Below are 24,103 nucleotides of genomic sequence, written 5' to 3' on the forward strand. Positions count from 1 at the left end.
AGTATCAGAAATATATATACACACATATACTCTTACTGACCTACGTATGTACTTACGTTATTTGGGTTGTTCTATTGCGCCCAAATTCCTTTACTTATCAGTTAATGGGTGTTGTTGATCGCTGATCATCCTAGTACGAAGTATAAAATTGTCATGAATTCTACCTTATATATAACAGTTGAAAGAGAGAACGAAGAAAAAATTAGCTAGTAAACTGATGGCTAATTATGTACGTAATTAAAAGAAGTCTAAGCATTTCTTTGCCCCAGATTGGTTGAATATCTGAATAATATTCCTTTGTTATATGCTTTCTTAAATGGACAATACTTGAGTACTCCCTAGGGAGTATCCAATTTAATGACCAAATGATATGGGCCAATAAAATCAGCATAGCTGTCCCTTTAATTCCTTATTAAACTTTTGCCATATTAGGCCATCTCCAGCGGATCCGGCCAAAGGTGTATAGGGCTAAAAATAGCTTGAAATGACACGAAAACAGTCTCCAACCGAGGGCTAGGCCAAATGGTTGGAGATGGTTTTTTGTCACATGGTTATGTTTGGCCTATGGCTCTTTGGCCCCCTCGATTGGAGATATTATGAAATATGGTATAACACTGTTCATTAAAATATAATTTCATGGAGAGCTATAAGGTTAAAGGGAGTCCTCTAGTCCTCGGTTGAAGATGGTCTTAAGAATCAAACACACCAGTCTGTCTTTATCATGTTTGCCAAACATATGCTATCGTGTTATCCAAACATGTCATCTCCCTCACCAAAATACCACCAGCCTTCCATCCCACTCATATCCCAAGCTATCATCCTCTCCCACCACCCCCAACCAAGCCTGTCCCACCCATATTCAGCCCACCCAACCCTCATTCAATCTGAAATTATATATATACTAAAAGAGAAAAACAACTGAAACACTGTCCATAAGCACAGTGTTCTTCCATTTTTTCCCTTCTTGATTTTCTGTTATTTCATGTATGCCCCTGATATCCACGTGTCCTTTGCTTCTATGTGATGTCGACGCGTTGCATGGTTCCAGAAGTTCTCGAGCCTTCCTTTTTTTATTTCAATTTCGATCTCTGCCTCACAAAAGCTCTTCGTGCTCTAATGGCTCTCTGATCTCCAGTTCTCTATTTCTCTCTCTCTCTCTCTCTCTCTCTTGCTAAAAATCATGATTAGCAACCTGAAGCAAAAAACTCAGTTTCTCTTGCACGAAATCAATTTTCTTCCCATCATCGATTTTGACTGCATGCACACCTATCAAGCCCTATAATCCAACCGAACTCACTCCCTTCAAGCCCATATTTGCTCTTCCACTCGCTGCCCAGAAAATCAAGTTCTCAAGGTTCGATGTTTCATCAATTTCCTCCCCCTCAAAGATTATTTTGGTCTTTCGTGCATACTGATTTTTTATTTCTATTAATTTTGGTTGTGTGATTAGTGATTTTAAAATTTTGAGTTTTTCTTTCTGTCGTTTCTATGGTTTTTCGTTCTGCATATTTCAATTACTCTCTCTTGCAGCGAAACCATCGCGACCACTAGGGGCCACTACCGCGTTAAATTACGGGCTTCAATCGTTTTCTAAAACCTTCTGTACTCATGGTAAGTTATTCTAGGTTTTATTCCATATTCAGGTCATCCCCAATTTCAAAAGTTTAGGGAATTGGTTCGTTTCCGTGTTGCATGTTTAACATTCTTCTGTGTGATGCTGAGTTGAGGCTATACAAACTGGAATCGTTGAAGGTTGGGTTGAATTTGGCCAAATTTGGGTGAGAACCGTTAAAATCTAATCATAATTTTCTATAAAATTCCCTGTATGTTTATTATCTGTTTCCAACAGCAGGTAATCAGGAGTTTTATTTGATCTTCTCTATGCAGAACCAGAAAGACTTTTTCAAGTATTAAATGTTAGGGTTTCAGTTGCCAAAGTCTGGCGACTTGATTCAGGTCGAACGCCGCCGAGTCAGACACCTCTGTTACGATGTAAAGTGAATCGTAGGTAAGTTGATGCTTAATTTTTACGGTATTTTCGAGTTTTTTTTGCCAGTTTGTTTTATATTTTTAACCCGTTTAGCACCCTTTTGCCTCAGAGCTCGGTTGCTGGATGGAGTTGCTCAGTTCGCGCATAACAAGGTCGATTTGGATTCAGGTTGCCTCCAAATTTTCTTGCTTTTTACCATTCTCTGCTTCGAATTACTAAATCACTTCATTTTTTTTGGAAATTTTATTGGTGGTGGAGTTAATTACTGAGATAAAGTTGTGGGCTTTGTCTTTGTGTTTATTTTGGATTGGAGATTCCCTTCTTCCCATTCCTCTGTAAGCCCCTTTTTACTTCACTGTCACTATTGTGCTACTCAATATTCAGTCAATGAAGAATGTAATTAATTTAGCTCCCCTGATTTTCTTCTTTAATTTATCTTTTGTTTGTTTTAATTGGATAATCTCACGAAGTGAACAAGAAGGAATTGACAACTGGGATTTTTTAGCAAGTAATAATGGAATTTATGAATTAGGTGTGTGCTTGATCCGAAGAGGTCTCAAAACATTGCAATTCTTTCTTATTGCATTTAGTCCAATTTGGAAAGTAAGTTGTGATTCTGTAACGATGTGTTGAAGGGCCATTTGTTGAGTTCATCAATGGAATTTCGTTGTTATGTATTTTCGTACTTTGGTATAAATTATAATTGATAATTAAGGATTAAATGTCATGAGGTTCCTTTTGTTTAAGATAGACAAGTAAAAAGGAATTGAAGAAGTGGGTTTGGGTTAGTATGAAAACTGAAATAGAATTGTACTTGCTGTTGTTGCAGGGAAATGAAACAGAATTGTACCTTCTGCAAAATTATCGAGTGGTAGCAATTTGCAGATTCCCTAATCAATTGAATTGTTTCCAATTTTATTTATCTTCCTGTAATTTTCTGAAAAAAATGGTTGTTTTGTTGCAAAAAGCAGGGCTATGCTCCAACGTATTCAAGACTTGAAGATTTCGAAGTTTCCTTGCTTTGTCTTCGAATTCAGGTATTTTGTTATTAATTTGATTGCATTGTATTTCTTGATTTGAATGAAATGGATGCATCTGGTCCTGCAATTAAACATGAATTCCATGGAGTCAAGTAAACTTAATCACAATTGATAATTTTGATTAATTTTTTTTAAGTTTTGACTGATTAGGACCGTTTCAATAGACCTATTGCAAGTGCTAGAGATACTTGGTTTGATGTGCTTGAACGCTACTCCAACGACTACGAAACACACAAGTAACATTTACAAATTTCTTCTAATTTCGCAATTTCCATGAATATTTCACACCTTTTGTTATGTCTTCTTAATTTCTATTATCATCGTGTTACTCGCAAACATTGTGAATTCTGTGTTTTTTCCGCATTCAATTACTAAAAATGATTTTCATCCGTTAAAAAATATAGAAAAAAAAGATTTGTCTATTGGGTCCAAAAAAGGCCAAGTTGACAGTACTAACACTACTTTGCAAGAAAATTTAGTTCAAACTATTTTTTTAGATGCATTTACCATGGTACGCTTCTATCATTAGTCCCCGCTGGTTTGCAGAATGAGCTGGAAGAGTGTTGCAAATTTTGTTGGGAAACCTACTACTATAGTTTTCAGAATGGTTATGTCACATACTCTGCTATTCTTCCTGTCAAAAGGAGGAAGGTTTGCATCTTTTACTCAAATAGATGACTTCTAAATTTTGTCTTTACAGGAGGCTTTATTAATAGTGACTTTAGACCACAAGAGGAAGGCTTGATACAACGCTGTTCAAGTTGGGTTACTGGTGAACGCCTAAGCTTTTTTACTTTAATGGACATCAATGCTTTTTGGGTCGTTAATGTTTGTTTTCCGTCCATTTTCCTTGCTGCTTTTGTATTTAGGATTTTAAGCTCAATCGTGAAATTGAGTGTAGGCCTTTTTTATTGTACATAAGTTCTTAACGTGGAGTCAATACAAATCTTCCTTGTACATATTCTACTGTTTAAGTAATGAACAAAATTATTCTCAATGTTTCCAGCTATCATTTATCAATTTTAACGTTTTTAAAGCCCGCAGCGAAGCGCGGGTATTCTTGCTTGTTTTTTCTAAATTCAGTTTAATTTGCACATGATGCCAGAGCCTACGAGGCCACGGGATTGGGTTGATGGAGGTTGGAGGAGGATAGGAGTTGTCCAGACCTGCCATGACAGGGGTAATGGGAGGAAGAAGAGGGTTGTTTGTTTCTTAACATAACAAAAGTTTAATAAAGAATTAAAGGGACAGCTGTGCTGAATTTATTGGCCAATGTCATTTGGTTAGTAAATTAGGTACTTCCAGTGAGTACCAAGTATTATCCTTCTTGAATTTGACTTCACCAACTACTTATAGTTTATCCATGCTAAGAGTCCACTGATAAAAACATTAAGAAATAGGCAAAGGGGAATTAATTATTTTATTTTATAAAGAAAATTAATTTGTTATATGCTTTGACTGGTAAATGTATTTTATGTGGAACTAGTGAAGGCTCCTAATTAATTGTCGAATGCTGAAAAGGGGTACGACTCATAGCCGCTGATTCAAAGTCATAGGTACATCCTTGACACTCAGAGGCTCATGATGGTAAATGGTTGGAAGAAGGGAAATAATAACTTTATCTGAGCAGGTGGTGTTTTAAGAGATTATGATGGTAAATGGATTTCTGGATTACCAATTTGGGCACATGTAAGATTCTTATTGATGAGTTGTTGGGATTTAATTTATTTGGGCTTACAATTGGCACGAAGATTACGGATTCATAAACTATTAGTAGAATCATACTCTGCACTCACAGTTCATTTCGTGTTGAAAGCTGCTGGCGACAATCATCATATGGGTCCTCTTGTTTTGGGCCTGGCATGTCGAGAGTTGCTTTCAAGATCTTGGCAATGGGATCTTCGACATGTCTATGGAGAAAAGAATTTTGTAGTGAACAGTTTAGCAAACTATAGTCTTGATTTAGATTTAGGCAATTTTTTACTTTGACAATCCTCCTTGTTCAGTTAGTTTTGTTCATGAGAATTGACTTGGAATGTCCAAATCTAAATTTATTATTGATTAATTTTCTTTGAACTCTTACTTTTAACCCCATTTTGTCCAAAAATAAATAAAAAGGTTGTGAGTCTCACTCATCCAAGTCAAATACAAGGTTTGAAAGAATAATAAGATTAAGATAATTACTAATATTCCACAGGCCATGCATGACTATCTGTAATACAATGTCCCGGTCCTCAACAACCATGCAACCACAGACCATCCTGCGCTGCGTGATATTATAATATATGGCCTTGGAATAAATACCTTCGTATAAACTATAAACTATAAACTATAAAATAGTTGTCTGTACAGATAGAGAGACTTGATTAGACTACGTTATTTATGCATATACCATGACATTTCGAACTAACAATTATTACAAGCCCACACGTCGGCATATCTGGGTGCAAAGAGTCTCAGTCAGAACTCAGAGTGAATACGGCGGGGACCTGGATTGTCTGCCCTCTCCCATCTCATCCCCTTCTATTTCTGTGGTCACGGTTAAGCCATGTCAACATTTTATATTTATTTTTTTTATAGAAATAATAAGACAAAAGCAATAGGAATATAAAATGTTGACGTGGTTTGACCGTGACTACATAAATATGAGGAAATGAGAAGGGTATGGGATGGGAAAGGCAGACAATCCAGGTCCATACGGCGGTGCATCAAATTGATACGCACAAATTAATAGCCTGTAGTACTAATATGCTGTCAATTTACAAGTCAAGGTTCTGCATTATATCTAGTCACTGACCAGTTATTGCATGCCAACGACAGGTCCTCCTGCATATGCTTCCTTCTTACTTTAGCTCTCTTTGTCGATCTACGAAGTGTTACGAGGCATACCAATATTACCATATCAAGCCCCTAAAATTAACTAATTCTCTATAATAATGATGAACAACTTATATAAAACGAGTTTATCATTGTCGCGAATTCTTGATTTGAGAAATAATATTATGATAATAAAAAATTACTCATGACACTTTATTATTGAACTGAAATATATATCGTGATAAGCCGTGAACCCAATTCATATAATTCTTTATCACATTAATCTCGCCACGAGTAATATGCTGGCCTATCACGTTAAAGTTTCCAAAAGGGGAAAAAAAGAAAGAAATAGAATGGTTTGTTTTCCTATCTTCTACAACTTTAGTTCATACGTGAACATGCACGTCGTAGTCGATCGGTAGCCACCAGTTCTGTTCAGGTAGTAGGTTAATTTGGTATCTCCAAAGCCATGGGAGAAGAATATCTGTACGTACACGGAACTTGTGACCACACGGGCATGTCACGTGCCTCCCAAACATTGGCACGTCCTCCACGTCCGCCTCATGTCTAATTAAGCCCTACTCCGGTAATAATCTCAAATGATTGAAATATCCCAAATACCGCATATAGAAAAGAAGAATTTATATATCTTAATTTCAATTAATACTGAGATTTTTTATAATAAAATCTTGCACCTATTGAACTATGCAAGTAATAATTAATAAGTTGAAGATAATTTCTACTAAAACACTCATTATCAACCAAAACCCTATAAAATTATCAGTTTAATCATCTAATTAAACAGAACATGAATAAGGAATATGGGGCAGAAATGTAATTTTACACAACTAAATTTTGCTGTTTTTTTTCCAAAAATTTTAAAAATTAAAAAAACTTCTCACTCCCATATTCTCTATCACTCTCTTCCTCTCTCCTTCTATTTCAAAAACAAAACAAAAAAATTTCTCACACACTTTATGTATGCCCATACGCTAGTATCAATATTATTAAAAATGAACCCTTAACCTGTCTCTATGATAAGATCTACCTTGGCTACCTGATTTTATCCGTCACTGAGTGGATGCTTACGTGGTCAAAACGACAAACCATGTACACGTGATGGTGCAACCTGTATGATATTATCCATCACTGAGTGGATGCTTACGTGGTCAAAACGATAGTCCATGTACACAGTCCAAAACCGCCGTGGTGGTGGCGTACTCACGCGTGGAGGGCACGTGTAATATATAATTGTTTCTCCTCCCGACAACTATTGTACTCGTCATCATTCTCCTCAAACTTGTATATTTACGACAACAACCCTAAAGTATAACCTCAGTCTCATTAATGACCCCTACCTATAAAACACGGTGGCCAGTTCGCGACGTGGACAACTATAAAATGTCCCCTCCCTTATCTTCTTGCAAGGCGTTGAACGTTCTCGTGCTCTCGCCCGTCCCGTCCTCCTCGCACAATCAGAACCACCATAAACGAGCGCGCGTGTATGTCTGCATTTTGGTGAGCCGACCAGATTCCCCAAATCTAGCAGCACAGGAATCCCTAGGGTTTATGGAAATCTGAATCGGTAATCACATTCCCAAATTTACGACGTGTTGGTTTCTATAAATGGCGGCACCATTTCCTGGCGGTGGAGGTGTGGCGGTAATGGCTGGACCCTTAGCCCCGCTCGATCCTTCTCCGTCCAAGACTTGCCTGAAGAGCTCGGCTCACAAGTCGCCGATCCTCATCTTCTTGCTGTTTCACAAGGCTATTCTCTCCGAGCTCGACGGCCTCCACCGAGCCGCCATGGCCTTCGCCACCAGCGAAGGCTCCGCCGCTGGAATTCAGCCCTTGCTGGAGGGCTACCGCTTCCTCCGCGCTATTTATAAGCACCATTGCAAGGCCGAGGACGAGGTGTGTTTGTGGTTTGACTCTGGCCTGTGACACTGTATGCTTATAGCATTCCAGTTGTTTCAGATTTCAATTTTGTAGAGAATTTGGTGATTAGTGTTAGTATTATTGGTTTAATTATTCATCGTCTATGCGTTATGTAACTATTTAACTACATTTTATGGTAGTGATGGTTATACTTGCTCAATTTTGAGGTTGTAGATTATGCACAAACTGTTTAGGAAGTAAAAATTGATGGATTGGGGCTTTTTCAGGTCATATTTCCAGCTCTAGATATACGGGTGAAGAATGTGGCTCGAACGTATTCTCTTGAACACGAGGGAGAGAGCGTTCTTTTCGATCAACTGTTTGAGCTGCTAGACTCCGATAAACAAAATGAGGAGAGCTACCGGAGAGAGTTGGCTTCTTGTACTGGAGCCATCCAAACATCAATCAGCCAGCATATGTCCAAGGAAGAGGAACAGGTATTTGTTTCATCCCCTTGTTAACTTTACATGATTTTCGCCATTGTTGAACAAATGCTGAGTTTTATTGAATTTGGCAGGTCTTCCCTTTGCTTATTGAGAAGTTTTCATTCGAGGAGCAAGCTTCCTTGGTGTGGCAGTTTCTGTGTAGTATTCCTGTTAACATGATGGCAGAATTTCTTCCGTGGCTCTCTTCCTCCATATCATCCGACGAACATCAGGATATGCGCAAGTACTTGAGCAAAGTAATACCAGAAGAGAAGCTTCTGCAGCAGGTGAGGGTTGCTTTTCACGGCATATCATTTCAAGTTGTTTATTAGAGAAAGAAATATATGTTTTGCTGACCTTAGGTTTTTTTTTATGATGCGGAGGTTGTATTTGCCTGGATGGAAGGGGAAAATGTTTCACAGGGCAAAGGTAATTCCGAGGGGCAATTTCAAGATTCTGTAAATAAGGGGAAGTGCGCGTGCGAATCTTCCAGGACTTGTAAAAGGAAACGTGTGGACGTACAATCTGATAATTCCAGCACCATGGTTTCGAATCCTATAGATGAAATACTTTTTTGGCACAATGCTATAAAAAGAGAGTTAAGTGACATAGCTGAGGCCGTCAGGAGGATAAAACTTTTTGGAGATTTTTCTGATTTGTCTGCATTCAACAAGAGGTTGCAGTTCATTGCAGAAGTTTGTATTTTCCATAGGTATGGTTTTTGGCCTTGTCTGTTCCTTTGATATTCTTCTTGTTGCGAAATGACATACTCCTAATGCATTGAATTCTTTGCTTCGACATCTTATATTATGACCAAGGACAACTAGTAGGGGCCATCAGTCAGTCTGCATAATGGTTAGCTTGAACCGCGTTTTGCCACCTCTTGTGCCTATTTTAATCAAATCGTGTTAATTACTAAAATGTTCAGTTCCATGAGTTATGCAAGGTTATGATTTTTGAGACGATAACTTGTTGTTGTGTATACTTTAGTATCTTGTAATTTTAAGTTTCAATAGATCATATGTTCTGTGCCATCATGGGTTATGTGCAGTTGAATTCTTTTTGGGTTCATAACTGTGAACGAACACTAGACATCAGTGCTGTATAAAGACTTGTATGAATCAAATGCTTTACATACTTGGTATCTTATGATTGCCTACGTATTATGAGATGAGTTTCTCTTGACTTCACTGCAGCATTGCTGAGGACAAAGTTATATTCCCTTCTCTAGATGCAGAACTCAATATTGCTCACGAGCACGCAGAAGAAGAAATTCAATTTGACAAGCTTAGGTGCCTCATGGAAAGCATCCAGAGAGCAGGAGCTAACTCATCCACTTCTGAATTTTATATGAAGTTATGCTCTCATGCTGATCAGATAAAAGATGGCATACTGAAGCACTTCCAGAATGAGGAACTTCAGGTGCGTGCTGTTTCCACTTCCAATATGACAATGAGCTGACCTGCCTAAGAGAGGGAGAGAATATCTAACCTATTTTTCACATTCCTAAGATCATAGTCAAATAAGTAGAGAGCAAGTTATAGGAAAGTAACTTTCCTATTTGTTTCATGAATTCGTTTAAAGGAAAGTTGTGGGCACCATGGAAATCAGTTCTCCCACCTGACATAATTTTTTTTCTGCAATTTTTATAGGTTTTGTGAGAGAGGAAAAGAAACATTCTAAAATTATCTCTGATAAGTTGATAATAAGTTCCCTGCATCTTTCTTGTTGTCCAGACTAGAGTATTTGAAAGCTTCAAGGATTTTATCCTGAAAACCGAACATACAAGAAAAGTAATTTTCTTTTCCGTTCTTATATCTGGAAAGCTAGATGCTTTAGGTATTTTGTTAGACAAATGCATGAATATGATAATTTAGTTTCCAATTCTAGACATCGGTTTAAAATAGTTTATTTGAGAGTGTTGTGACTGTGAGCAGTGTCTAGGGTGCCTTAACAATGTTGTTATTCTGATTCAGCGTTTATTCTGTTCAAGCATATTTGTTCTGCTCAAATGTCATCTTATGAGTACATTGCATTTTAGGTCCTTCCACTTGCTCGTAAGCATTTTAGCCCCAAAAGACAGAGGGATCTTATGTATCAAAGCTTATGCATGATGCCCTTGAAGTTGATTGAGTGTGTCTTGCCATGGTTGGTAGGATCGCTTACTGAAAAGGAAGCAAGTTCCTTTCTTCAAAATCTTCGAATAGCAGGTTCCTCCTGAGTTATCAAATTATTACTATTGTTATTTTTATTCCAGCAAATGTTGTGTTCTCCTTGCTATTTGCATAATCTTGTATACCTGTTCTAACTACCAAGGTTATCGTAATGCAGCTCCAGCATCAGATTCAGCACTGGTTACTCTTTTTTCTGGCTGGGCATGCAAAGGTCATTCTGCAAACATTTGTTTGTCTTCAAGTGCAATCAGTTGTCCTCCAAGGACATTGAGTGTAACCGAAGAAGACAGTAGCTATAAGTCACTCTGTTTGTGCACATCTATGTATTCTGCTAAGGAAAGGCCTTTGTGCAATCAAATAGATGGAGCAGATGATAATCTAAGGCCAGTCAAGAGCGTAAGCTCAGTATCAGAAACTTTTGCTTGCCAGCCTATAGAAAGTATAAATACCCTTCAAAGTTCTAGCAGTAACCAGACATGCTGTGTCCCAGGGTTAGGAGTAAATGACTGTAGCTTAGGAGTGGGTTCTCTTACTCCGGCAAAATCTCTGCGTGGCTTATCTTTTAATCCTTCTACTCTTCCGCTCAACTCCAGTCTTTTTAACTGGGAAACAGATACCAGCTCTACTGACGCTAGTAGTACAACACGACCTATTGATAACATATTTAAGTTCCATAAAGCTATACGTAAGGACTTGGAGTATTTGGATGTTGAATCTGGAAAGCTTAATGGTTGTAATGATGCTTTTATTAGGCATTTTACTGGTAGGTTTCGTTTGTTATGGGGTCTATATAGAGCTCATAGTAATGCAGAGGACGATATTGTATTTCCAGCATTAGAAGCCAAAGAGACTCTTCATAATGTTAGCCATGCTTACACTCTGGATCACAAGCAGGAAGAGAAACTGTTTGAGGATATTTCTTCTGTTCTTTCTGAGCTTTCACAACTTAATGAATTGATGAGTATTGGAAATGTGTCTAATGATTCAACTCGAAGTAGCTTGGATTCTTTCGAGTGTGATGATACGCTGAGAAAGTACAATGGACTAACCACGAAACTTCAGGGCATGTGCAAATCCATAAGAGTGACATTGGATCACCATGTTTTCCGCGAAGAACTTGAACTGTGGCCATTGTTTGATAAACATTTTTCTGTGGAAGAACAAGATAAAATTGTTGGTAGAATAATTGGTACTACAGGAGCAGAGGTTCTTCAATCAATGTTGCCTTGGGTAACGGATGCTCTTACTCAGCAAGAGCAAAATAAATTGATGGAAACATGGAAGCAAGCAACCAAAAATACTATGTTCAGTGAGTGGCTTAATGAATGGTGGGATGGAACTCCAGCTGCATCTTCCCATACAGAAACACCAGAAAGTTGCACATCTTTAGGTCTGTATGATACTTTTCTTACTGCTGTCTAGTTACAAATTGTCCAGAATCTACTTTTATGGTTATTTGAAAGAAATTGCTGAGGTATGATTTTGATAAATGCGTAGTCATTACTTCTTGAAATCTATAAGATTCTATTGTGTAGTAGATATTACATTTATGTAAAAACTTTCTCATGCCCTTCAAATCTACTGTTTCAGTTGCAGAGGCCTCTGAAAGCTTCGAACATACTGATGACACATTTAAACCAGGATGGAAAGATATATTTAGGATGAATCAGAATGAGCTTGAATCAGAAGTAAGAAAAGTTTCTCGGGATTCAACTCTTGATCCAAGAAGAAAAGCATATCTGCTTCAAAATCTAATGACCAGGTATGTTCATGTTTAATTATTTCACGAACACTTATCTTCAGCCTTGTAAATCCATGCTACATTTCACTTGTCCTGATCAAGTAATGGGTCATGATAGTCGATGGATAGCTTCTCAGCAGAAGTCACCTCAAGCATCTGCAATCGAAGGTTCAAATGGTGAAGATTTGGTTGGATGTTCACCATCATTTCGTGATTCAGAGAAACAAGTGTTTGGATGTGAGCATTATAAAAGAAATTGCAAATTCCGTGCTGCTTGCTGTGGCAAGTTATTTACATGTAGGTTCTGCCATGATAACGTGAGCGACCATTCAATGGATCGGTAACTATATACTCTTCATTTCTTTATCTTCTATTGGACATTTTGTTAGTGAATGGACATTGCTCATTCATGTTTATTTTGATTAATTTGCAGGAAGGCTACATCTGAAATGATGTGCATGCGCTGCTTGAAAATTCAGCCTGTTGGACCAGTCTGCACAACACCTTCCTGTAATGGATTCTCGATGGCACAGTACTATTGTAGTGTTTGCAAGTTTTTTGATGATGAAAGGTGCATACTTCGGTCAGAACTTTTCCTCCAAATGAAACTAGGTTATGTTAATTTGGATTCTCAAGATTCATCATTTTTAGATGGGTAGTGCTATACACACACCCCATTTTACCTCTCACACACCCTTGTTAACTTTTTGTCCATTGATCTTCTTCAATTCATTCAATCGGACGGCTGGAAATTGAGAAGGGTGTGTGAGAGGTAAAAATGGGTGTGTAGATAGCACACCCTTTTATACATAAACTGATGGAACGCTAACTTTGCTGGTGGGGAAGTCTGGGTTGGAGTCAAACATAGACGTATACTATACACCTTTATCATTTAGTGCTCTAGGTGTTGCTTCTTAGTTATGAATCTAGAATTTTGATTGCAAATTTGGGTTTCTCACCTCATCTTTTTCGGTTATATCAGGACTGTTTATCATTGTCCTTCCTGCAATTTATGTCGTGTTGGGAATGGACTTGGTATCGACTTCTTTCATTGCATGACGTGCAATTGTTGCCTGGGGATGAAGTTACTGGATCACAAATGCAGGGAAAAAGGTCTTGAAATAAACTGTCCCATCTGCTGCGACTTTTTGTTTACCTCAAGTGCAACTGTGAGAGCTCTTCCTTGTGGCCATTACATGCATTCAGCTTGCTTCCAGGTTTTTTTTTCCTTCTCTTGTTCCTCTTGAGCTTCTTTCCTTCGTTCCTACTTCCGTTTTACTCCAAATTTATCTCTAGTTAAGGGACCATTGTTCGAGGAAAGATCAATATGTAATTGTGTTCCCCAATCCATCATGTCAGGCATACACTTGCAGTCACTACATCTGCCCAATCTGTAGCAAATCTATGGGAGATATGGCGGTAACGATCTACCTTTTTGTTTGAATGATGGGAACTCCCCTCTGCAAGCCTGTAACCTATAAAGATTTTGACTGCCTTGCAGGTTTATTTTGGCATGCTTGATGCGCTACTGGCTTCCGAGGAACTCCCAGAAGAATACAGGGATCGCTGTCAGGTAAATTATCCGACGCTTTTCTCCCATTTGTTGTGTTGTCCCCTTATCATCTCCATTGTCCCAAGGAAAGCGACTGATTTTTGGTATACTGCTCCAGGACATACTGTGCAACGACTGTGATAGGAAGGGGACGGCGCCGTTCCACTGGCTGTACCATAAGTGCGGGACTTGTGGATCCTATAACACCAAGGTTATCAGGGTAGACTCCAACTCCCACTGCTTAACATCACACAACTGATGGCTTATGGACTTGCCATGTTTTCCAACGAGAGTGTAAATACATTTTCCTGGAGAATGACTTATATGAAACGGGGACGTCAAAACAGTCGAATACCATTACAACCCACACGTGGCTTTGTAAATTATGTGCACCACTATAGCTAATTCAATTTAACTTTGGGCATCGTTAATGTTCACATAAAAAGTGAAAATGGAAAGCATTTAGACTGGATGGACCTCGCAAATGAGTTAGGACTCGTTTGGATGTGGTTTTAAAATGACTAAAAACGCTTTTAGAGAAAATGTTTTTTGGTTTCAAAAGATGTGCTTCTTCCAGAAAGCATTTTAAGTGTTTTTCCAAAATTTACTTGCATTTCTACTAAAAATTGATTCTAAAAATATTTTCACTAAAAACACTTTTAGTCACTTTAAAAGCACATTCAAACGAGCTTTTAAACTACATCTCTATAATTTGCTTAGCGTGGGCTGGGCCGGCCAAACCAATTAAAAAGTGTGACGCTTCTATCTTTCTCCAATATTCAAAGTTGCCATTGTGCAAAAACCCTTTAACTGCAATTCCACCGGGAAGAAGAGAACCCAGCACCCAGTCAAAAAACCAGGCTGGCACCCTGTCATTTCACTCCAGCCTGTGAAATCGACTGGCACCCAGCCCAAGCCAGTCCACAGGCCGGCCTAAAATCGACAGACCTTGGGACCGGCCTATCTGACGTCAGTGTGACGTCGGAGGGCATATGACATCAGAGAGGGAGTTGTTTTGGAGGCTGAGGAGCGGAGCTGGTCGAGGCGGGAGAGGATGTCGGGAGGGAAGGAACCACGGAGGGAGAACGACGGGAGGACGAAGCGACGGCGTCAGAGGTGTGGAGATGCAGGAGGACGGCGTCGACGACGTCGGAGATGCAGGGGTGGATGGCGTCAGAGATGCAGGGGTGGATGGCGTCGGAGATGCAAGGGTGGATGGCGTGCAGAAATGGAAGGTTTTGAAGAGGAAGGAGAAGGAGAGCTCACGGGAGTGAGCTGGAAAAGAGAGAGAGAGAGAGAGAGAGAGAGAGAGAGAGAGAAAGGATCGGAGAGGGAAAGGAAGAAAGAAGAAAAAATAAAAAATAAAATAAATAATAAAATATTAATTGATATGAATAAAATAATATAATATTAGATAGACTGGGTGTCAGCGTATTTTTAGGGGTGGAGATGCTTTGGCCTATTACTGTTTACTGGGGTCTATTACTGTTCAATTGAGTGGATAAATGCGCTGGGTGCTGGCACAAAGTCCTTAGGGGTGGACTTGCTCTTAAGGAAACTAACGAAAAGTCCAAGAAAACTTTAGTTTTAATGAAAAATGACAAATAAGGTGGGATGAATAATACAAAAAAAAAATGTGATTTTTCGTTAAAAGTGAACAGTTTTTATGAATGTTTCATTGTTTTGTTAAAACTCCTTTAATTTTTTTGCCTCACCCCCAAAGTAATACTTCATTGTTTGCGTGCAGTTTAATATTTTACATAACCCAAAGAATATTTTTTAGCAATTTACCAGAGTTTGATGTTGGATAGTCCGTCTGCTTCTGTCAAAATTTTATTCTTTTTTTTATATTTTATCCAAAGTAAACAAGTTAAACAAAATACCTTGCCTAATACAAAATCTGGAAGAACAAATTAATAGGGGCAATCAACAGGAAAAATCACTTTTTGATATTTATTTAATATGAGATTGTAATATTGTTTGCCACGCATCTATTAAGGATGGTGTCTCTTACTAACTCGAAAACTCAAGCATGCTTAAATATGATCTCTGCATGAGGTGATAATAAATTTCTCACTCAATTCTTTATACAACTAATTACTTTATACAACTAATTACTTTATTTTGTTAAAGTCTAGTTGCTCTTTATTTTTTTGTACATCTTTGAAATTGAATAAATAATTGTTTTAGATATTAAATAGACAAAAATACCCTTGGATTTAAGATGGCGATTGCACACCCATTAAAGATCAGGTGATGTTTGTGTAAATTCCTTTAAAAATTTAAAATAAAATAAATAAATAAAACAGGGGAAAACTGCAAGGGGAAGACAGGGCAAGTGTGTTGGCTTTGGGTCTTCTCCAGCTCCCTCAAGCTCTGCCTCTCTCTCACACGCGAAAATGGTACAAAACCCTAATTTATCTTTTTCTTTCTCTCTTTCTTTCAGCTATTAGGCCTCGTTTGGATTAGATCAAATTTTTGTTCCAATCCCTTGACCTGTTCGCCATAGAAATTCTCACCCCACTCTTCATTTCCCGAGATCAGAAAAAGAGAGAGCGATCCAATACGACTTTGAATTGCGCGCTTCGGCGACCAAAAGTTGCAATTTTACTATTGTTTTTCAATTCGATTCTTCCATGATTAGACCAACTCGGCTGCTTCGGAGGAGATTGCTCTAATTTCCAGATTGTAAAGTAGAATTTTCTTTGGAGAGAGAGAGATGGGGACGAATTCGAAATTGGAAGGGACGTCAGCGCCGGCGATACGGCGGGACCCCTATGAGGTGCTGTGCGTTTCGAGGGATTCGACTGATCAGGAGATTAAAACCGCTTACAGAAAGCTTGCTCTCAAGTAAGTTCAATTCCCTTTATTTGTTTAATTCAAATGCTCGGTTTTATTCATGATTATTGTAGGTTTAGTGTTTGATTTCAGCTCAGTGAGGAATTAGGATATTGTTACTACGATCAAGATTATAGGCAAGAGTGACATATGTTCAAACTCGAGCTTTCGAACATGTGCCGAAAATGTGGTTTGGTGTGTGGAATTTTTATTGTTTGTGGTGGCTGTGTATTGGGTTTTGTTAAAGGTGATTGATTTGATTTTGTAAGTCTTTATTCTAGTCTTGTTAAGCCATTTTTGCTTGGAGTTCATCTTCACCATTCGAGCTGTGTTAATAATTTGTTTATCGTAGAGAAATGATTGTGCCATAGAAAGTGGGAATTAAGCTGCCTTACCATGTTTTTAATCCTTCTGCGGGATCTGTCAGTATCTACTGGTTAAAATTGGAACTAGAATTATTTAGAAACATATACGTTATGCAGAAAGAATCAGATGTCCATGCTGTGTTTGCTGTGTGGTGCCCCATGCATGCATGTATCTATGTCAATGCCTCAAAGACGATGAACAATCTTGAATGCCAAGTGAATTTTAGCATCAGCAGATGTAATTGTTACTTGATGCCGAAAAGCTCCCTCCCTCACTCTCCCTCACTCATTAATCTTGCATTTTTTCCCTTGATAGATGTAAAACGACCCCAATTCATGAATGTAACCATGATTCTACGGAATGTTTTCTTGTTTTTCTTGTTTCACATAGTTTTATTGCATATGATCATTATAATGTGATGAAAGTACACATGACCGTTCATTCAGCGTGATGTTAATAACTAGAGTGCTACTCTGAGACATATTTCATATACAATCTTGTTGTGAACCAAATTATGAAAAGGTATCATCCAGACAAGAATACCAACAATCCTGAAGCTTCAGAACATTTCAAGGAGGTTGCATTTTCGTATAGCATCTTGTCGGATCCAGAGAAAAGGAGGCAGTACGACAATGCAGGGTTTGAGGTGCTTTTTTAATTTAGCTCACTATTCTATCCCATCCCTCTCCCCAAACCCACAATAAGCATATATACTGCTGAGTAGATTCTTGATTTCATTTGTTTGGGTCTACCGTGTAATTTTAAGGAATGCATCAGTCAATACTTCTATTCAGATTTGACTTTTGTAAATTACATTCATTTGTCTACATGGAGTTTGAATTTTAATTGTTTATGTTGTTTCAGGCTCTTGATGCGGATGCCATGGACATGGAAATTGACTTGTCAAACCTGGGGACTGTCAATACAATGTTTGCTGCTTTATTCAGGTAATATATTGTTAGATATTTGTGTGGGTTTCGGATCATTGTCTTTTGATAATCATTTTATTTTATAGCAAGTTGGGTGTCCCTATCAAGACTACAATTTCTGCCAATGTACTTGAAGAAGCTCTTAATGGTACAGTTACAGTCAGACCTCTCCCAATTGGAACTTCAGTTAGTGGAAAGGTGCTGTTTCGTTCGTATCACTATGAAACAGTAGTGGATTTGGTGCATTTTTTACATATTTTGTGATTTGCTGCAGGTGGAAAAACAGTGTGCTCACTTTTTTGGTGTAACAATCAGTGAGCAACAAGCCGAATCGGGGATTGTAGTTAGAGTTACCTCAACTGCACAAAGCAAATTTAAGGTGCATAGATATACATATATATTATACACACACACACACACACACACACACACACACATGTATCCAATCGATATACTGATACATATATCCTTTTCTGCATCCTGTTGATGACGATGTACCATGAAGCATCTATTCAATGTAAATGCTTTGTTGATATTACTAGGACCCTTACTTACATTTCAATCAAATCGTTGTGATGTGCAGTTACTTTATTTCGAGCAAGATGTCCATGGTGGTTATGGTTTAGCCTTACAGGTACTTCATATTATTCTCCGATGCTTCACCTCATTTCTTTTTTATAATCATGTTTGAAATCCATTGGAGTAAATTGCCTGAAATCATTTGAGATTTAAACATAAACGGTTGCCTTCTACTTGTCTGCTTTAGTGTGCCGACAATACACATGCACACACAACTTGAACGGATCTAGTGGTCACCGAACCTCTTTTGAACCTGTTATGAAAAGTAATTTTAACCGGCCATGATCTTGTCATGAACAATCTCCCCATGTTTGACTTAAGCAACGTATGTTCAAGTAAGCCCTTTTAAGAAAACTTACGAGAAAAGGGAAACTTTAGGGTGTTTCTGAGATAGATAATGTCTATACAGGTGTTGCGCTGCATTATTCTACAATGCATTTTATCCAGACCAGTCCACTGATTAACGTCTTATTTCTAAGCTATTTTAATTTTTTATGTGTGTTCTAATTTGCTTTGTAGCAAGTCACAATTCAATGTTACAGCATCGTTTCTTTTCTTTTCATGACTGGATTAGGTATCAATTACTATGTGTTTGTTTTGTCAATACCAGCTATGTTCTAATTTGTGGCACTTGCACATGGATATAGGAAATATGATCGTTATTGCTTCTATGTACAGGAAGATAGTGAGAAGACAGGCAAAATAACGTCTGCAGGGATGTATTTTCTGCATTTTCAAGTATACAGAATGGATTCGACTTTGAATGCGGTATGCAGGACACTGGTTTTTCTTTTCTTAAAGTTTGTTTCCTGCTGTTTCTGGATGGGCCTGAGAAGTGGCGATTTAGTAGATTTCTATTTATGGCTCAAAATGATGTTGTATGGTTTTAATGGTGCAGTTGGCTATGGCAAAGGACCCTGAAGCTGCTTTCTTTAAGAGGTTGGAAGGTCTTCAACCTTGTGAGGTTTCAGAACTAAAAGCTGGCACTCATATATTCGCTGTTTATGGTCTGAACTTTGATTTGGTCCCTTGTTCTTTTGCTTTTTGGGGTTAACTCTGTCATAAATTGTCGGTCATTCTGTTGTTTAACCTCCACTGATATTTCTTCAGGAGACAATTTTTTTAAGACTGCTACCTATACAATTGAGGCACTTTGTGTAAGGTCATACGAGGATACGACGGAGAAGCTTAAAGAGATTGAGGCTCAGATTTTAAGAAAGAGAAATGAACTTCGTCAATTTGAGACAGAGTACAGGAAGGTATTGGTCTGGATTTTCTTGGCTGTGGCTTGTAATAGGAATTGATCATGTTTAATGTTTATGTTTACAAGTTTTCTGTAATGTTATGTAGGCATTGCAACGCTTTCAAGAAGTGACCAACAGATACACCCAAGAAAAGCAATCTGTAAGTTTTGTGCATAGTTCTCATCATTTGTAAATTATAACACACTGCTAAGCATGGATGCATTCATAAACATACTCATTATTAACGTGAAATTTTTAGTACGTGTGAACAACTTTTTTGCTTCTTTTCTTTGCCGAGTCTAGATTCTAGGCCAGGTTTTGGGTTTCAGTTAAAAGAAAAAACCATCAATGAAGTTTGATGGTAGTGTCTAAGCAGCCTCTCAGATATCAATTTGAGCAAAGCATTACTTTCGGAAAAATGTGTAGCAGCCTTCCTCTCATCACCACTCGAATACTTTCAAACTCCATGATCTGATGTGGTTGGCCCTCTCCAGTTGGTCTGGTTTTCCCAATCCTCGCCAGCTGGTCTGGTTTTAATGGAATTTGAGGGACATAGTCTCTAGGTTTAAAGTTCACCCCTCTATGTTTTAATCAATGGAGACTCTGTTGCTATCATCTCATATCTAAACTATCCCTTTCTTTCTTCCGTATTTGTTTTCTGATTGGATCTTGTAATTCTACTTAAATCAGGTAGATGAGCTGCTGAAACAGAGAGACCATATCCATTCTTCTTTCACTATCACCAGGACAAGCAGTATCATCGTGGGTGGTGGTAGTGGTATGGCTAACGGCAGCACTAGCAAAAATCCTGGCGAGGATTCAAAGGCGGAGAGCCCAGTGGAAGATGGAGGCTCTGACGGGAAGGATAAGTCGGGTAAAAAGAAATGGTTCAATCTTAACCTCAAAGGATCAGATAAAAAACTTGGTTGAGAATCCGTCCGTCTGGAATATTTTTTATTATTTGAGATGTTTCAATATCCATTCGTGTCAAATGCTTGCGCAGTTCTGTTGCGTAGAGGCTCGTCTTCTATCGTCTTTTCTTCGAAATGTATCTCTTATAGGTTGCCCCATTGTTCTTGGTGTTATCATATGTTGTAGTTTTGCTTCTGTAAAATGTGCCAGTTAGAAAATACATCTGTATAAATTATTAATTTTCATAACCCTTAAGTCTCATGAATTATCCATGTTTATGCACCATTTCATTTCAGACATGTAAATTTCCGCTGATTCAGTTGGTAAGGGTGTGTTCGTGGTTAACCTCTAATCCAAGTTCTATCCCACGCTATTAGTAGTTTTCGTTGGTATGCTGTTTGTAAATTCCTACGTAAATTCATATCGGTGGTAGCTGGTAATTAGGTATCACACATAAGTCCTTTCAACTTAAGGTTGCGTGTATGCCGTGCTGCTTATGGTAAAAATAGCCAGTTTCTCCCAAAATTTTATTGTGTATGAGTTGTGACTTGTGAGTAGGAATTTGGGCCTACTAATAAAAATTGCATTTCATAATTTGTTTTCTATAAAAAATGTAAATAGCAGAGATTATTTATGCTCATGCATGGTTGGTGCTGTGCTAATGCATGGCCCATGAGAGGGTATTTGGTTAAGGCACTTTTTACATAAGTATAAAACTATCTATAAATTTTATTTTAGTTTCATCCGACCTTACGCTTGTCTAACAAATGTAAAAACCGACCTAATCAATCAAGCATCCTACCGAAATTTCTCTCAATAACACTTCATAGAATACAATTGAATCAATCAACAAATATTGGTTTAAACAACCAGCGGCTGAGCCAGTTAAAGCTTAGGAGGGTCCAACAAATGTAATTTGCTCATAGATGAGGGTCCAACACTTAATTTCATACTTTCATTCTTTGCCTCTTAATCAAATAAAAGATATTTAATTTCAAGTCCTCATACTCATATCCAATTACTTTTATTCAAATTCACACCCAAGTGTATAAGCATAATTGTTTTCCATAATTGTTGTAAAGCGTCGTCTGCTTTAATGTAATTAATTAAATCACAACGATATCAAGTTGGAAACTTTGGAATATTTTTTATACGAAATAAGTTGATACTTATGATCATTCTTTAATTAATTTTCATGTATAAGCTCAATTTATCCTAATTTAATAGTAATTTAAAATTGATCATATTTAACAAAATTTATAACTTCGACAATGTAAACAACCATGGAAAACGTTAATCTTTCCTTAAAATAAGGGACCACTAACAATAGTAAACAGAGTCTTAGGTTATCTGCGCGTGGACTATTTTAGATTGGCCAAGTACCAGCCACCTCAGGGAAACCTAATTAGCAAGCCAAGGATTCTTTCAAACTCAATTTTTAATCAAGCCAAAAGTTTGTCTTGACCGATGTTTTCAAGTCTACGGTTCAGAACTTTAGACAGATGCATCCACTTGGATCTTGTTTTTAATGAAAGCCATGAGAGTCGGACAAATTGCTGCAGAATTCATGGGATTGTTTATCCGAGTGTTCTTGCTTTAATTTAATTAAGCGGATCATGTATAGAATGTAGATTAGTAAATGCTTAAACCCATTTTCTAAGACCAAGTCCCACATGCCTACAAAAACTATTGGATCCTTTTATGTACATACATACGTATATAAATACATATATATGTGCTAGATTCGATCCCCATGTTCAGGAACAGTAGGTTCTGAATAGTTGCCACCTTGTTTTATAACTTCATGTGGAGGTTTGCACCCAGGTTTGGAGAACACACGCGTTTAGGGGTGTGTTTCAACCACATTGTTCGGAGAGCACTTCTTACAAAAATATAAAACTTCTATGTGTTTTCAATTTACTCGATCTCGCGCACACTTTTGTACTGAATGTGAGAACCGTCTACTACTAAATATCTCAAATTAGTTCACAATAAAAAAAAATTGAGGAAAATACAGTGGTCACTTCGTCAACGTGGATAGACTTGGTAGAACCCTAAGGTCATCTACAGTCAAGGGCTATAGGTCACATTTAGCCCTAAAATTGTCAAAATCAGACTCCAACCAAAGGACTAAAGAGAATCGAACTAGAAGAATCAGGCTAAGTTTGTCTCTAAAAAGTAGTAAAATATGAAGGGATATAAAATATAACTTTGCATGGTTGGAGATGGAAAAATTTAACCCTAAAGTCATCTTTAAAGTATTAATTTTTAGAAAGCTAAAATATATCTAAGGACTACGTTTAGCCGTCGTCCTGGAGATGGCCTAATGGCATTGAACTTGTGGCACAAGGTAGGGAGCAGTGATTCAGCAGAATTTAATGGAGAATTTTCAAATGTGTTTTTTGTCATGTCATGTGCAGGTGTCTCCCAGCTACACATGTTGTTTGGGTTATATGTTATTTGGGTGTGTTTTTTGTGTAGCCGTCTAGGTGTCTCTATTTCTCACATTTTTTTAACAAACATACCACATCGATTTTGTCTCATTGATTGACTAAAATCCCTTCTCCAAACCATTCAAATTGTGGATTTTTAAAAAGAAAAACTAATTAAAACAGCTTGAAAATTTTGAGTTTTAATGATAAGGACAAAACAAAAGGTAAAGTAAATAGTACCATAATTGACTTTTTAATGTAAAAATATGATTTTTCGTTAAAGTAAATAGTACCGATAATTTTTCGTTAAAATTCCTTTTTTTAAACCCTAAAGTTTGATGGACTTCATGTAGCAATGCTCTTAATTATTTTTATAGAAAAAACATTCTAGACTGTAATAACCTAGGGTTTAGCTCTAATTAAGGTGGATTAATTAATAATGGTATGTATTAGTTAAATAATTGAGAGAGAGAGAGAGCCACTTCACAATTCACATGACTTAAAGCTAACTCCACCCAACCTTCACCATTATTTTATTAAAAAAAAGAAGAAGTAGGTAGTGTCACTTAGAAGAGGTTCATTGAGTAACCCATATTGTTTGGAATTTCCTTTGAAATTTCCCTAAACATATCCATAAAAGGGATTTCCAAGTTGAAAACAAAGTCACACACATTGGGGTTATCTTTTTATCCTTTTTGGATCCTTCCAAAAGTAATGGTTGCAAAAAAGAAACAAAAATAAAGGTGATTAGAAAGTTAATGGGGTTTTTACATGATACGGGATCATGTCTTAAATACTAATCTCTCTTGTTTAATTGATACAATTGATGTTGTCTTGTCATTGGTTTAAGCACAACTAGGTGGGCCATGATCGAGATTTAGGCAATCTTAAAATGATAATATTGGTATCATTTCAATCAACAACAAAACAAAAAAGCATGATTAAGGCCCTAAAATATGTTTTATATTTAGATGGTGGAAACCATTACAACATCAGGAACAAGAAACCCATTGTTAAGTGGACAGTTGTTAATTAATCAACATTAGTGATTGGACAATCCTCTCACCACCCTGACTACTAATTAACTTAAGCACTTCTTATTTGACAGAGAGAGAGAGGGAGTTGC

The 24,103-nt window shown here is 37.5% G+C and overlaps 2 protein-coding genes and 2 long non-coding RNA genes across 5 annotated transcripts; all 4 read left to right on the forward strand.

The window, feature by feature from the left end:
* The first annotated feature begins 1,891 nt into the window (after positions 1 to 1,891).
* On the forward strand, positions 1,892 to 2,398 carry LOC108172261 (uncharacterized). Its single transcript, XR_011577259.1, has 2 exons — positions 1,892 to 2,008; positions 2,100 to 2,398. It is a non-coding gene; the product is annotated as an uncharacterized lncRNA (long non-coding RNA).
* A 635-nt stretch (positions 2,399 to 3,033) lies between these two features.
* Positions 3,034 to 4,027, forward strand: LOC114822051 (uncharacterized). The gene is made up of 2 exons (XR_003770090.2): positions 3,034 to 3,266; positions 3,731 to 4,027. It is a non-coding gene; the product is annotated as an uncharacterized lncRNA (long non-coding RNA).
* Positions 4,028 to 7,184: 3,157 nt separating this feature from the next.
* On the forward strand, positions 7,185 to 14,101 carry LOC103425425 (zinc finger protein BRUTUS-like). 2 transcript variants are annotated; one of them, XM_017329598.3, is made up of 15 exons: positions 7,240 to 7,761; positions 8,013 to 8,222; positions 8,303 to 8,497; positions 8,594 to 8,922; positions 9,407 to 9,632; positions 9,947 to 10,003; positions 10,252 to 10,420; positions 10,542 to 11,774; positions 11,975 to 12,146; positions 12,244 to 12,465; positions 12,559 to 12,696; positions 13,108 to 13,342; positions 13,485 to 13,544; positions 13,627 to 13,698; positions 13,796 to 14,101. In XM_017329598.3, exons 1-15 carry the CDS (start codon positions 7,474 to 7,476, stop codon positions 13,934 to 13,936), a joined length of 3,747 nt encoding a protein of 1,248 aa, XP_017185087.3. In that variant the 5' UTR covers positions 7,240 to 7,473; the 3' UTR covers positions 13,937 to 14,101. The 2 variants fall into 2 exon arrangements, with proteins under 2 accessions (XP_008361723.3, XP_017185087.3); XM_008363501.4 differs by lacking the exon at positions 9,947 to 10,003 and having other exon boundaries at positions 7,185 to 7,761.
* A 1,841-nt stretch (positions 14,102 to 15,942) lies between these two features.
* Positions 15,943 to 20,793, forward strand: LOC103425426 (chaperone protein dnaJ 15). Its single transcript, XM_008363504.4, has 12 exons — positions 15,943 to 16,079; positions 16,322 to 16,527; positions 17,404 to 17,527; positions 17,746 to 17,828; positions 17,897 to 18,008; positions 18,085 to 18,189; positions 18,394 to 18,444; positions 19,068 to 19,157; positions 19,288 to 19,396; positions 19,500 to 19,648; positions 19,740 to 19,793; positions 20,324 to 20,793. Exons 2-12 carry the CDS (start codon positions 16,397 to 16,399, stop codon positions 20,561 to 20,563), a joined length of 1,248 nt encoding a protein of 415 aa, XP_008361726.1. The 5' UTR covers positions 15,943 to 16,079; positions 16,322 to 16,396; the 3' UTR covers positions 20,564 to 20,793.
* Positions 20,794 to 24,103: the final 3,310 nt, after the last annotated feature.

Source organism: Malus domestica, chromosome 16 (assembly GCF_042453785.1).
Source record: "Malus domestica chromosome 16, GDT2T_hap1".
NCBI classification, from domain to species: Eukaryota; Viridiplantae; Streptophyta; class Magnoliopsida; order Rosales; family Rosaceae; genus Malus; species Malus domestica.